General features: G+C 34.9%; 1 protein-coding gene across 1 annotated transcript; it reads right to left on the bottom strand.

Annotated features, from left to right (window-relative positions):
* Positions 1-8,451: 8,451 nt before the first annotated feature.
* LOC105109344 (putative disease resistance protein RGA4) lies at positions 8,452-15,126 on the bottom strand. Its single transcript, XM_011004032.1, has 4 exons — positions 13,267-15,126; positions 10,930-13,236; positions 9,960-10,037; positions 8,452-8,544 (listed from the first exon to the last, which is right to left on the bottom strand). The coding sequence occupies exons 1-2, from the start codon at positions 14,916-14,918 to the stop codon at positions 11,004-11,006; spliced, it is 3,885 nt and encodes a 1,294-aa protein (XP_011002334.1). The 5' UTR covers positions 14,919-15,126; the 3' UTR covers positions 8,452-8,544; positions 9,960-10,037; positions 10,930-11,003.
* Positions 15,127-15,927: the final 801 nt, after the last annotated feature.

The raw sequence follows: 15,927 nt of genomic DNA, 5'->3' as shown, positions 1-15,927 counted from the left end.
GGCAACCAACCCTACAACCTTCAACCATTTTTTCTTTGTAGGTTCAAAAAGGAGTGGATGGAGGAGGGAAACACAAAAAAAGAAAGGGGAAAAACTTAAAGAAAAGGTGTGTGGCTGGGTGGTGGTTGAGGTGTTTCTTGGTTTGAGCGGTGATGATCGGTTTGGATGCTAGAAGAATGTTTATGTTGCTGTGAAGAGCGTGCGGAAAACCACAGGCTTCCGGGCTTCATTTATAGAGATAATAAGATTCGAAAATCTCCAAAACACTCAAAGCTATTAGAGATTCTGCAAGTACTCTCATGATCTCGAAATCCTTTGACCAATCTGCACTCAACAGGCAGGTATTTCTTTTCTTTGCTTTTAAAAAGCAATCTCTGTTCCTTGCTTCATTTTAAATGTCACACCAATAGACTTGCATGACTTAGCCTTGCTAAAAAGGGAAAGACAAGTCCAAGGGATGTTTCAAGTAGCAAAGCCAAATTATTTTTTGACATGAGATTTCAATTATAATTTACCTTTCAAAATGAGATTTACGATGTGAATGTCTTTAGTAATGGGTATGCCTTACGTAATGAAAAAACGATTACTTCCCAAGGAGATGCTGATGCTTTCATTTACGTAAAGATAAGACTAAAGCTATAAGAAGGCCTGCATGCACTCTCTCGATCTCCAAATCCCTCAACTGGAAGTACTGCTTCTATTGCTTTGCTTTAATGAATCACTCGGGCCAGAAACCTTGTTCCTCACACTTTATTCAAAGAATGACATCAATCCAGGGTTATAGCTATATATACAGTACTCATGAAGGAAAGATGAGGGCCAAATTAAAATGTTAAATGGAGATTTTCAGTTATGTGGAAGCAATAATGGAAGATGGCTTCCCTTTTTCAAAGGCTTATGCGTACTTGGGATCCTACAGTATCGGTCACTGAAACCAATCAGAAGAAGCAAGTGCCTTTAATGGAGGGTATGCCCCTAGCTAGTAGTAGTGAATATAAAGACTTCTTCTTGGTGCTTTAATCATAGGTAAAGGAAATTCCGAACTATCCCCAAACACTCAAAGCTATCAAAAACTCCAAATCAATCTCTTCATTGGCTACGAGTTCCTTTCTTTGCTTTAAAAAGATCAATCATTACAAGAACCTTCATTTGTTCTTTTGGAGTTCAGGGCTGCTCGTCATTTCATGGACTGCTCAGAAATCATAAAGCTGTAGCTAGAAACAAGTTCAATAGCTACATATTAATGACATAGGAGCTTTAAAGGGTTGGTTAATGAAGTTTAATCATTTTCTAGGTTCAAATAGTGGAATCAAGATGTTTCACGTAGGGAAGCCACAATCTTTCAAAACGTACATTGCTATTATATCCAGCCATAATTAACTTTCAATTATGTTTAGGATAATATTAAGATGTTTAGTACGGCGCTAATGCCTTTAGTTAAAGGATAGGCCACCAAAGCTATAAATCATGGCTCTTCTCTTTTTCATGGGGGCTTCGGCATGCATAGGGTGCTTCATTATCCGTTCACTGCAACAAATCAAAAGAAGCAAAATGCATGCCTAGTAGTAGTGAATATGGAACCCCCCCTAACTATATGATCAAGGAGATTTCGATGCGCTTTACTCAGGTAAAATAAATTCCAAACTGTCCCAAACACTCCAGGTATCAAAAACTCCAAATCAATCCTTTGATTCGACTGCACTCAACTAGAACTTTCTTCGCTTTAAAAAATCGATCAGACCATAATCTTTGTTCTTTTAGAGTTCTAAGCAGCACGTCATTTAGGAATCTAAACAAAACATCAAAATGTTGTGAAATTCTATATATGATTTAGCGATAACACACATGTCCAGATCCCTGCACTTAAGATGTTAACATGGAAACAAATAAATATCTACAGGCTGTTCTGTTAATATTCAAAAGAAGGAACAAAATAACTCGCAACAGCATTGCAGGCTGGGTAGCATTCAAAAATACTGTGAACTTCATCAGGTTGCTCTGTAGTTGAAACTCGTCAACTGTAGAGTATATTAAACCTTCATCCTTAAGTGATCTAATAGATTCCTTGACCAATACAAAAGAAAAGGTCGATAAAAGGACTTACTTGATAACTCGTCAATTTTAGGTCTTTTGCTTCATAACATATGGGTTTGCAACCCAAATATACAAGTATAAGTGAGTGACTAGAAATATTAAGTTAATAATCACATGTATTATTATGTCAAAAATATTAACTCGTGTTATTAAATTATAATCACATATATTGAGATTTTGTTTTAAATTAGAAAAGAAAAATATACCTGTAAAGTAGATGTAGAATATTAACAGTACTTGAAGACAAAATGTAGATAAAACATAATAAAATTATGCCAACAATAATTCATGCGTTATTAAATTATAATGTTACTTTCTTGTGTATTGAGATTTTGTTTTAAATTACAAAGAAAATTGTAACAGTAAAGCTGAAATTTAATATTAGAATTGGAAGAGGTTGCGTGGAGGCAGTAGCAGAGTACAAAATTAAAGTTTGATTTACAGCGCCAGAGATCACGTGTTTCCTTAGTGTTCATTATTTAAGATACGTGGCAGAAGTTTATATGTTGGGATTAGTGTACACAAAGTGGTAGGTGGTACCTCCGTACATGAAGAAGATGTAGCAGGGAAATCATCACTTGATTAAAGAAATCTCCCGTCTCCCCTCTTCCTTGAATCCTCTCCCTTTCTTTAGAGTTAGTTTTCTGAAATGTTAGTGGCAGTTGGGTGACTTTCAAGTGTACGTGGACAAGAGCCTGGTTGGAAAATCTAAGCATAAAATAAATTATGTAAAAAATATTAATTCATATGTCATTAATTAAATTATAATGTACTTTCACATGTATTAAGATCTTGTTTTAAATTAGAAAAGAAAAATATACCTGTAAAGTTGATATAATTAAAATATTAGAATTAGAGTAATGAACTAAAAAAAAATAGGGTGGAGAATAAATTAACATTACTTGAAGACAAAATGTAGAGTACAAAACTATAGTTTGATTTATAATTAATGTGATGTCACAACACAAATTGGTGGTCGGGATATGATCGAAGATGGTGTAGCTAGGCAAAACACCACTTAATTATGAAAGAAGACTTCCATTTCCACTTTCCTTAAATAACTGACATTCGATTCTATTTAAAAAAATTAATTATTCGTGCATTGAGGGAGAGTATTAGATTATTAAATGACTGAGATTCGATTCTATTTAAAAATAAATAAATCTTGTGACGGATGATTTTTTTTTTTTATATTGTTTATTTATTCGATGTAGGATTTTTTTTTTTTATATTGTTTATTTATTCGATGTAGGATTTTTTTTTTTAATACTCCTCTCATTCGTGGTTTGTCAAATGATATATGGGCTTTAGTGTCTGTGAAAACTCTAACTATATTTGTTCATAATTTCTTAAACGTCCCATATGACACAAAAATAACCTATATTAAGGTTAAAAAAAACACAATATTTCTTCACAATAAAATCTAAGAGATAGAAGACAATTGATGAATAGTAGAGAAAATATGGCAAAGAAATTATAGATTCTTCATGTTTAGTAAGTACTGTACTAACTAAACAGTGTAAAAGTAATTCTAAGCTTTTCTGTTCATGTTTCTTTTTGGGTTGATGAGGCACTTTGGCCTTAACTTTGCTTGACTCTGTACCGGCTCTGTGCACCTTTGTCAAATCGAAAAGTCCATGTGCAGGAATGTTCGTCTTCATTAGAAGATGTGAGAAAGAGACGAAGGACAATACAAGGAAAAGGAGGCAAGGTCAATTGAAGGGGCTGGCTGGCTAGCTGTACCTTATCTAATCAATGGAGAGATCTCACACCCCTTATCTTTTGTCGAAGTAACATGCAAATTAATGCTTGTGCGCATGGTTCATGCGAATGCTTTGAATATATGCCATGCCTTGAACTAAGATGTTTAAAATGCTCGAGAGTAAATTCTAATTTAATTCCTATGTTTTTTTTTAATAATTTTGTAAGTTAGTTCCTGCTGTTTTGAAAATCATAAGTTGGTTTCTTGACCGCAACTAGCTGTTATTTATTCTTTATAATTTCTAAATTTTCCTTTAAGAATGCAATTTTAATTTTTCAAATTTGAATACCAAGGAAAGATATTTTAGAGAAAACAAAGTTAATTTTTCAAGAAAAACCACTAGTTGAAAGAACCAAGTTAGTAATAAATATAAAAAAAAATATAGGATTCAACATTGGATTTTTTTTCAACCAAAGGGATCAGCTAATCATTTCACTAAAAATACAGAGAGATCAAATTAATAAAGATTTATTCAATATTTGAAGAATGATTTATCCCATTGGCAGTTCATCATGCATCTCCCTCAAGAGGTGGACGTATCAAGGAGGGTCAGATCCAGCATTAAATTAATGGTGGCCTTTTGTTGGGGTGGTGGGAAGCAGATGCAGCTGAGATAGGGACAAGTTACTCATTCGAGTCCACATCTAAGAAACTACATAGCAAACACCCCATTGTTTTGTTCTGAGTTTCAAATTGCAGGAAGTAAAACATTTGTGGTATAAGATAAATACAGCAACGCAACGTTAATAACTTTAAAATAAAGAAATATTTTTATTAAGTGTTTTCTCTATATTTTTACATGGTTTTGTTTTTGTATCACTTTTAGTAATATTAAATTACAAGTTTTTTTATAAACATAAAATTTTAAATAATTAAAGAATTAAATTAATACAAAAAAAATCTAATCTGAACAGAAATTGTATTCTGTCAACTGATGCCGTCAACCGTCTTTAAATTGATTAACCAATTCATTTAATCTAACCGGTGAACCAATTCCTCTATTCTTTGGAAAAACTTCATGAATCCAGCCTCATCCTGCCATGGGGAAGAATAGTGTTTGGGAGAAACAGATAACGTTCTTTTCCAAGGAAGTCTGCCAAATTTAACACAGTCCATTACCGCGGGGACGAGAGAGTGAAAGTCGCTTAGAACTTGCTATGCTAAATGATTTCTGGGGTAATTATCCTTCTTCTACCCAAAAAAGAAGGCAACTAGTCAATCCTTTCTGCTACATGGAATAAAGGAAGGGATTTCAATGTACTCCCCACATGCTTGAACATTGTTGCAGACACCATGTATTTCTCCGAAAAGTGGAGGAAAAGAATACTTTTTTTTTTTTATTAAATTAACGTTGTTATTCATTTTAGTTTACATACAGCATAACTAGCTCATAAACCTATAATTAACGATTATATAAGTCTTTAATAATTATATAAATTTTTAATAATCATCATATAAATATAAAATTATAAAAAAAAAACTTTTTAATTTTAAATTTATATAACTTCACCCACATCTAAAATCTAAATGGTTGAAGAAAGAGAATACTTGATACGCCAAGCAAGCACCCGAAGCAACAGGGACATTTAAGATTTCTTTTTCTGCCTCATGCTTGAAAAATAACTGTACCTTTTGTCCCTGTACATAATAATCTTTAGCCATATCTTTAAGCTAGCCTAATATATATCATTAGGCTACCCTAAATGTTAATGAGTAAACTCTCTGTCTCCTCTAGAACACTTTTCTTTTGTATTTGTCTAAGATTTGTTGTACTATAGGTCTGAATTTCTATGCTCGTGTCTCTTTTCGGTGAACTAAAATATGTCTCGAGGTTGAGGTTGAAAATGAGCGTTTATGGGTTGTTGGTAACTGTGGCTTTAATTATTTTTAAAATTTTTGTTTTCAGAAAAGTTTAAAAATAATATATTTTTTTTATTTTTTAAAAATTTATTTTTTGATATCCGCATATTAAAACAATTCAAAAATATTAATTTAAAATAAAAAAATTAAATTTTAATAAAAAAAATATATTAAAACTCACTGTCAAACACATGTTACATGTGTTTGGAAGCCAAATCAAGGGCCCTCCATTTTTTCGATACTTTGCAGGGACAACGGGTCAATGACTTTGTTCCGGCTAGGTTTGGCAAGCCCAAGCATGCTAGGCCTGCCTTGCCTGATCAATTTTTTCTTTTCTTTTCTTATTTGTTTAGTTATGTTGGGTAAAATTATTTCAGAGTCTTTGAAAAATGAAATTTCAAAAAAATTATTACTTTATTCTTTAAATATTCTTAATAAATTTACAGTTAATTATTATTTATTTTACTCATATGATTTTATAAAAAAAACTTAATTAAGGAATTCTTTTTGTGTGGAATATGTTATTACAATAAATTATACTTTTTTATTTGATAATAAAAGAATAAAGAGAAATAAATAGTTTTTTTAACAAATTAAATCCGTGAGATAGGTAAGGAAAAATTAATAAAAACTAAATTTGGATTAAGTATATGAAATTAATTGAAAAAATATTTTTTTTCCTATAATGGAATGTATTTTTTGGGGTGTAAAGAAGAAGAAACTTTCATTATTATGCCTTTTTCTTTGTACTACTTTTATTAACAAGAACGAAATAGTAATACTACTACTGAAACCTTCACTTCTATGTTAAGTTTTGTATGAACCCAAGATTCCACGCCAAGACCCTAACACCAGACGTTAGTTATTTAGCAAAAGAAAAATCAAGTCGATCTGTGATCTTTGACAATTCATATTTGACAATTCAAATTAAAATAAAAATAAATGGGTCAAAATTAAATTATAACAAAAATATTTGACAATTCATATTTTTTTAAAAAAATGAGTGAATAAAATAAGTTTATGAGATTGTACTAAGAGTTACAAAAGGAACTTAATTAATTTGAATTTATTTAAATTTTAAATGGATTTAATTAAGAAAATAAATATAAAATTTTGTAAACAGACCCATGGCAACCCATGATTCACTTGCTAGTGTGCTCTTATTCAATTTCTAGTCGTTAACCTGTTTGGTAATTGCAAAGCCATAGAAATATTATTTGCTGTGCTGTGACTAACATCAAAGTTTCAAATAACACATAAATTGGGATTTTAATTGAATTTAATCAGCCATATAAATGGAAAAATATTAAGTCTGATCAGCAACACGACTTATAAAGGGCTTGATCTCCGAGAGAAAATGGAGAGCATGGTAATCATCATCTAGGGGTCATATCAAAACATTGCACTAACAGACATGTCAAATTTAGAAAAAAAACCCACACATGTTCAGATCCTAGCACTTTCATGTATATTGTCTACGATACTGGAAATAAACTATACAGGGAAGGTTTCTTCGTAATGAATTTCATCCATTGCAGAGTGTATCAGAACTCGAAGTACTAATGTAATTGGTTCCTGTAGTGGGGGGTGGAGGAGGGCGAGACAGTACTTAATCAGTTGATCTTCCCCATGGGAAGTTTCTGCTGCTTGCAAAGTTCATCCATGTCCTTGTCTTGTCCACTGCAATCAAGAAAGGATTCTCGAAGTTCCATAAAGATAGCGTTGGCAGAAGGACCTAGGAGAAGTGGTGTAGATAAACATAGTCAACAGATTCAACCCAAATACTTAAACTATTAGATAATATTTTAAAATGATTTTATATATACTACTCTCAAATAAAAGTCCTTGTCTAATTGTTTGGTCATTAAGTTTTTTATAATTAACATGCCAAATAGTTTATTTAATTCAAAAATTTAAACCAATTCAATAAAAAAGTTAAAAAAATTATTAGATGAGGTTTAAGAATTCTTTATGTTAGTTACTAGACTGTAACCAAAACTAAGTTAAAAAAAGAAGTAGATTAGAGCAGAAAAAGAAAGCATTATGAATGCAGTCTCATCCAGTCGGAATAGTAGGAAAACTTTCAAATTTAACAGAATCAATAGCCGCCGGGAAGAAGATTGAAAGGGAAAGAAGCTACCTGGATAAAATCTAAGAATTTGATGGTACTACTCACATGCTTGAAGATTGTTGCAGACAGCCAATCCTTTAGTCCATTGACACTTCACTGCTTGGATAACTGGGGAAAGAAAAGTAGCATGTTAGGCCAAACACATAACTGGGGAAAGAAAAAACCCCAAATTTGATATAGCTTATCAACAAGTTTTAAGTTCATGATTTGATTTCTGGAGCACATAACTTTCTCTGACTTAAACTCCATGAAGCAAAAGGAGAAGGTGAGGAGCTATTAAAACTGAAGATCAAAATTAAAAGACTTACACTGAATTTTTCTGTCAATACACAGAACCATTTGCTGCAACTGATCCAGCCTGTTCCATCGTCTACAGTGAGAGCAACATCAACAACCTTTTCAGCTTTAACAAACACCATGTTCATGACCATAACCTACATCAACAAGATGTCAAAACTTCTTAGAAAAATAAGCTAAACAATTACAATCTTTATTTCAACAGAAACCGACAAGATCAATAAAACTACAACAAACGATCTAAAAGAAGTAATAATGATTAACAGAAAAGGAGGCGATTTGAGATGGAGACATGAGAGGCCTTACTTTTAGAAGAGGAGTGGTATTTTGCGGTAAGCTAAGTTGATTGAGAGGTATGAATCCATCACCACAGGCAGCGGAGGAGATTCCGAACTGGATGCTGGAGGAGTTAGAGACAGAATTGTTTGAAAAAATATATGAGAGACGTGTGGAGAGAGAGATAGAGGGCATTTTACATGTTAATAGAGTGTTCACAACTAAACAAGAGATTTTCCACTGAAATTAAATAGCCACCTTGCAAGAAAGCAGCTCCTAGAATCTAAAGGACAAACTGTAGCTCCAAAAATAGTCGAAACAAAGATGCTAAGCAATATCAAACTCCTAATGGAACACAAACTGGATATTATCAAACTTTTAAAATTTTGAATGCCACATATATTTAAAACTTATAAATTGAATATGATCAAACTTTAACATCGAGGCACTGATATTAGCTTTGAAGGCAAATTTTTTACTAAAAGACACGCACCATCATAAATAATCAAATTTCCTATCTTAACTATATCATAATGCTCGTTCACCCTCTTAAAACTACTGCACCATTTCTTCACTACGTACCAATATAAGAAATAAAATAACAAAAATGTCATGTTTTACATTTCTCACTTGATTTGTTTGATTTTCCCACACTTTCTGGGCGACCAATCACGTAGCTAGAGGATAAATTATTTAAAAAAGAGAAGCCTTTGCTTGTTTAGTTAGCGGAATATTAAATTAATTCACGTGACGTTATTGAATTAAGATAAATTCATTTACTGATAGTATATATTTTAAAAAGAGGAGCTTTTACTTGTTCAGAAAATTAAAGATATGAAGTAACTTAAGTTGAATTAGTCTAATACCTCGTTTGATGTGGGTGTCTGATGTTTGCTTGATCCATAACACACAGGAGTGCACTGATGACATTGTTGGGAATTTCGACCGGTGATGTTCTGATACTTGCTCATAGGAGGGCCAAACACACTGATACAATATTTAACGTGGTTCGGCAAAATCACCTACATCCACGGGAGAAGTCAATATATCTAGAGATAGAGAAAGAATACAAAACAAATACATGGAGGAAGAGGATTACACCCTCTCATACTCAACTCTCAACTCTCTTTGCTGCCATTGCAGCTCTCTCTTCCTCTCTACTCTCTTCACATTTTCATAATTCTCTTCACTCATTTTGCTCTCTTGCATATGCCTCTATTTATAGGCATTCATGGAGGCTTTTCTTCAACAAAGGTGGCTGCCAACTCCAACTCTTCTTCAACAATGGTGGCTGCCAACCTTTGACATGTTGGATGAGTGCACATGGTTGGTGCAATAGCAAATGGTTGTTGCACATTAATGGCAACCAACCTAACAGACATCTGAGTCTGAATCAAAGTATTACTATGCAGGTTCAACCAGAGAAAATACTCATGATCCACCAACAGGCAAATGCAACATGTGCACATAATGCTTATCGGTCATCAACTCCAGACATCTTATTAATATTTCAAGATTTATCAGCAGTCAGATCAATACCTGCAATTTGTTTATGTAAATGGGATGTATACGTAAGGCATGAAGTGTGAACAAGTTTCCGCAAAGTTTGTCACAGGCCTGCAAACTCCCGTAAATAAAAGTATCGTAAGAATAAATGGTAGAGTGACAACGATAACTAGCCAATTAAATAAGAAATCTCTTCAGAAGATTTACTTTCTGTACACATACTTTCATTGACTAAACTCCATAAAGCAAGAACATAAAGAAGTTAAGAGATAACTCCAGGACTACACCTGAAACAGCCTGTTCCATCCTCTAGAAGGAAACCATCAATGATTACCTTTTCAGATTTATCAAGCCCCAGTCCAGCCCCAGTACCCAAAAAGGATGTCGGGGGGGGTGGTGGGGGGGGGAGGAAGAAAACACCATGAATGAAAAGTATCGATCAGAACATGGTATTACATGAAAACAATGTTAGTCTCTAGGTAGCTCCAATACCATCATTAGTGCCTTCTATTAGTTTTTGTTTTTCAGTTCTTTTTTAAAAAGAAAAAAGAAAGAAAGAAAGATTTTAGTATGGAAGCAAAATGGATTTTTCCTCGAACAAAATAATCATAAAAGAAGAAATAAAAAATTTGAGGATAGATTAGGAGATTAGGGTTTGTCATTTTGGTGGGGGGCTGAACCCCTCTCCCTATTAATTGAAAAGAAGTTGCGAATATTCAAAGAAAAACAATAATAATTTGATCAGATGAGGGTTGTGGATGATAGAACAAATAGATAGATAGAATATTTATGGAGTACGTAGTACTAACAGAAATAAATTCAGGAAGAAAGGAAGAGGTTAAAAACCTTTGTATTTAAGAATAATATCCTTACGGTGAAAATGCTCTAACCGTCAAATATAAAAAGATAGATTTATGGATAATAAAATAAATAAATACAGAAAGAGAAAGAGTATGGAGTAGTAGTAATAATAAAGAAAGGAAGGAAGGAAAAGGTTAAATACCTTCCATAATTGTAAGGATGTATGCTCCATGAAAATGCTCTCTAATACTCGTTAGCATATCAATCCTTCACCATTTAAATAGCGACCCTCCTTTTGAATTTAGTCGCCATATATGGAGTGTGTTCAATGTTAGGAAGCCACTCCTCCACGCTCTCCTTTCCCCATCCTCTAGTTCTTTCACTCAACTCTTCACTGCAGTAATTGATTATTAACAGTTGCAAAGAGGGAAAGTAGGGTATCCTCCCTTGAGATTGAGATTGAGATAACGACTTTAATTCTCTGCAACCGCTGATATATAATTTCTGAAGAGAAGGCATCCCCTGATCAGGCAGTGGCAGAGACTTCAATCTTGGACATTCAGAGATCGATAGCTGTTGAAGAGAAGAGAGATTTTGCAGCCCTACTTCCGGAAGAGATTCCATGTCATCAATTGAACCAATATCGAGTTCCTTCAATTTGGAGAGTGGACGGATAAATGAAGAAGAAGAAGAAGAAGAAGAAGAAGAGACCGCTGATTTCATCTTCATTGTCTGCTGTAATGGCATTGAACTGGTTTTGGTCAAAGAAAGACCTTCATCGAGAGTTGGAAACAACGGCATTGAAGTCAGATTTGGACACCATCTTATTTTTAAGGAAGAAAGACGTGGAAAAAAGATACGATCATCATTCATCTTATCTCTACTCCATCTCTTCCACCATCCCTTCAGTCTAAAACAACCATAGATAACAAGTGTCTTTAAGGATGGGAAAAACGTCGACACTCCTTTTCCTCCAACCCCCTCACTATCTATGTACTCCAAATCATTCATACTCCCAAAATACAAATCTTCAAGAGAAGGGATTCCATCTAAGGGAGGGATATGCTCAAGTCTTCTACAATTTTCTAGATGAATCCTTACCAGATTTGAGAGATGTGAAAGCCAACTTGGAAACCTCATACCTCCATATTCTATCACTCTCAACTCTCCACTGCAGTAAGATATTCCTAATTCTTGCGAAGAGGTAAGGTCGGGTTTCCCTTGAGATTCAGATTGAGATGGACACTCAAATTCTCTGCAATCGCTGATATTTAATTTCTGAAGAGAATGCATCCCCTGATCAGGCAGTGGCAGAGACTTCAATTTTGAGCATCCCCTAATTGATAGCTGTTGAAGAGAACAGAGATTTTGCAGCCCTGCTTCCGGAAGAGATTCCATGTTATCAATGAAATAAATATATAGATTCTTCAATTTGGAGAGAGGACGGGTAAATGAAGAAGAAGAAGAGACTGCTGATGTCATCTCCATTGTCTGCTGTAATGGCATTGAACTAGCTCTCAACAAAATGAGAATTGATAGAGTTGGAAACAACGGCATTGAAGTCAAGTTTGGACAATCAACAATGCTCAAGGAACAAAGACATGGAAAACGGAGCATTATCAACTTATCTCTACTCTTCTTCCACCATCCCTTTAGATTAGGACAATTAGAGATGCTAAGTTTCTTCAAAGATGGGAAAATTTTCGAAACTCCTCTTCCTCCATTCCCCTCGCTATCCATGTACTCCAAATTAGTCAAATACATAATCAACAATTCTCTAAGAGAAGGGATTTTATCCAAGGGAGGGATATGCTTAAGTCTTGGACAACATATTATATGAATCCTTACAAGATTTGATTGAAGTGAAAGCCAATGTGGAAACCTGATGGCTGTATAGCCTCTCACTTTCAACTCTTGAAGACTCGAGTTTGGCTGGAGGCTTCGCAACATTTTATCATACAAATCAATATCTGAAATATTATCCGCCCCTAAATCCCACTTTAAAGTCAACGAATGAAGATATTTTTTCTTTATCAATTTAGCTCCTTTAAATTCTGATATACAAGAACTACCTTCATATCCCTTGACTATTATTTCTAGCCTCCCTCTCAATTTATTTAACCTCCTCAACTCATCCAATCCACCTATCATCACAGATTTAGAACTCCTATTTTTAGCAGCCACAAAACATGACAATGTTTGTAGACTAGTTAATTTCCCAATCCCACGAGGCATATACTCTAAATTTTCACATAAATCATCATCAAGATAGCAACCAACATCAAGATGCCTCATATTAATTAGCTTACCAATATCCCTAGGTAGTTCCTTAAGTTTCCTACAACCATTAAGCTTGAGCACTTGCAAATTTACCAGATTGGTGATAGAATTAGAAAGCACCTCCATCTCATTATTCGAAAGATCAAGATATTTCAGATGCTTGAGCTTTTGAATGAGAGGTGGCACTTCCTTCATTCCCAAATGACTCAAAACAAGCACACGTAAATGCCTAAAGTCTCGACAAATAGACTTCCATGACCCCTCATCCCATTTGCCACCTTGCAATAATACAAGTGTTCTTAGACGATTTGCAAAAGGCAAAGACAAATCCAATTCCGTGTCAAATGACACGTGCCGAGTCAATCCACTAATACTATTTCCTCCACGCTCCACTTTGATGCTCTGAAAACCAGCGACATGGATTGCAAGATCATGCATAAAATCATGCATTTTGCAACTTTCTATGTTACCTAAACCATCCTTTTTAACTTCGTGAAAGAAGGACCTCCACAGTAAACTCTTAAAGCACTTGAGACCAACAATCTCAATACCCCTACGACCTGAATTTGAAGAGCTAATAACAAACCCTTGTGCAATCCAAAGTCGAATCAATGATTTGACATCTATCTCATGACCTTTCGGGAATAAGCTACAGTATGCAAAGCAATGCTTCAAATATGATGGAAGAGGATCGTAGCTTAACTTAAGGGTATCTATGATGTTATCATCTTGGACCCTATTTGGAAGTTCTTGTTGGATAAAGGGCAACCACTGGGCTCTATCTTTCGAAGACATTAACCTCGCAATTGCCTTTATGACCAAAGGAACTCCACAACACCTCTCTACAATCTCTTTTCTAATTCTCTCATCTACAGGACCCGACTCCTGGCCTTGAGGAAATGCCTTTCTTCTAAACAGATCCCATGAATCATCTACAGACAGACCTTTTAAAACATGTGGTTCTATTGTGCTTGTTAATTTGGCAATTACATGAGAACGTGTAGTTACCACAATCTTACTTCCTACTGCATCACATGGTAATAACTCCTCTAAAAACTTCCATTTTTCACGATCATCCTTACCATCCCACACATCATCTAACACCAGAAGATACTTCTTTTTTTCTATTTTCCCTTCAAGCTTTTCTTTCAGACTCTCTAACTGATCATCAGAATTTCCAACACCTGCAGCCCCTTTGATAATCTTTCTAACATCTAAGCTGCCTGAGACACTTACCCAGAGTCTCACACCAAAGTGCGCCTTAACTTGCTCATCATTGAAAACATGTTGAGCTAGTGTGGTCTTCCCCAATCCTCCCATTCCAACTACGGAGATGACAGAAACATTATGTTCATAGTTGGAATTCATCAGAAACGTTTTAACTGTCTTTTTGTCACTCTCTCTCCCAACTATTATTTCAGGTTCAGATGAGGTAGTTTGCTCCCTGGCAGTGGTCAAAGAAGCTCTCTCCTCATCACGAACCTCAAAGTGGAATATTTTACTGTCAGTTTCAATGTTATCTAGTCTCTCTCTAAGTGCCTTAACTGTATGACCCATCCGTAAACCATACACAAATTGGTTTGATCTTGAGAATAAAAGGCGTACCTCCCTCGATACTCTTTTCCCAGGCATCAATTGTTTCCGCACAACTTGTGTTGAGAAATCGTCCAGCAAATCCTCTGCATCATATACAGCTTCCCGCAGCTTCTTGAGCCAGACTTCGATTTGATGGTTCTGTTTTTGTGCCTGCTCCTCAGCGTCTTGAATCACAGCCTTAATACTGGTAACTGTGTCATTGAGCTTCCGCAATTGATCTTTGAGCCCCCACCATAGTGCAACCTCCTGAGCAGTTAGGGTACCTAATGTCTTTATTATTTCCTCCGCAATATTGAAGAGCACACCTTCAGCCATTTTTTCTTTGCAGGTTCAAAAAGGAGTGGATGGAGGAGGGAAACACAAAAAAAGAAAGGGGAAAAACTTAAAGAAAAGGTGTGTGGCTGGGTGGTGGTTGAGGTGTTTCTTGGTTTGAGCGGTGATGATCGGTTTGAATGCTAGAAGAATGTTTATGTTGCTGTGAAGAGCGTGCGGAAAACCACAGGCTTCCGGGCTTCATTTATAGAGATAATAAGATTCGAAAATCTCCAAAACACTCAAAGCTATTAGAGATTCTGCAAGTACTCTCATGATCTCGAAATCCTTTGACCAATCTGCACTCAACAGGCAGGGATTTCTTTTCTTTGCTTTTAAAAAGCAATCTCTGTTCCTTGCTTCATTTTAAATGTCACACCAATAGACTTGCATGACTTAGCCTTGCTAAAAAGGGAAAGACAAGTCCAAGGGATGTTTCAAGTAGCAAAGCCAAATTATTTTTTGACATGAGATTTCAATTATAATTTACCTTTCAAAATGAGATTTACGATGTGAATGTCTTTAGTAATGGGTATGCCTTACGTAATGAAAAAACGTTTACTTCCCAAGGATTGGATGCTGCTTTCATCTACGTAAAGATAAGACTAAAGCTATAAGAAGGCCTGCATGCACTCTCTCGATCTCCAAATCCCTCAACTGGAAGTACTGCTTCTATTGCTTTGCTTTAATGAATCACTCGGGCCAGAAACCTTGTTCCTCACACTTTATTCAAAGAATGACATCAATCCAGGGTTATAGCTATATATACAGTACTCATGAAGGAAAGATGAGGGCCAAATTAAAATGTTAAATGGAGATTTTCAGTTATGTGGAAGCAATAATGGAAGATGGCTTCCCTTTTTCAAAGGCTTATGCGTACTTGGGATCCTACAGTATCGGTCACTGAAACCAATCAGAAGAAGCAAGTGCCTTTAATGGAGGGTATGCCCCTAGCTAGTAGTAGTGAATATAAAGACTTCTTCTTGGTGCTTTAATCATAGGTAAAGGAAAT

This window comes from Populus euphratica, unplaced genomic scaffold (genome assembly GCF_000495115.2).
Source record: "Populus euphratica unplaced genomic scaffold, PopEup_1.0 scaffold215.1, whole genome shotgun sequence".
In the NCBI taxonomy this organism is placed as follows: Eukaryota; Viridiplantae; Streptophyta; class Magnoliopsida; order Malpighiales; family Salicaceae; genus Populus; species Populus euphratica.
Note: the sequence above shows the minus strand (reverse complement) of the source record. Positions and strands in the feature narration are given on the sequence as shown.

Bases quoted from the DNA above. Each gene is read 5' to 3' on its own strand.
- LOC105109344 (XM_011004032.1), bottom strand. From the start codon at position 14,918: ATGGCTGAAGGTGTGCTCTTCAATATTGCGGAGGAAATAATAAAGACA. The intron at 13,237-13,266 runs GTCATGGAAGTC...TCGAGACTTTAG, and splicing joins GGTGGCAAATGGGATGAGGG to GCATTTACGTGTGCTTGTTT.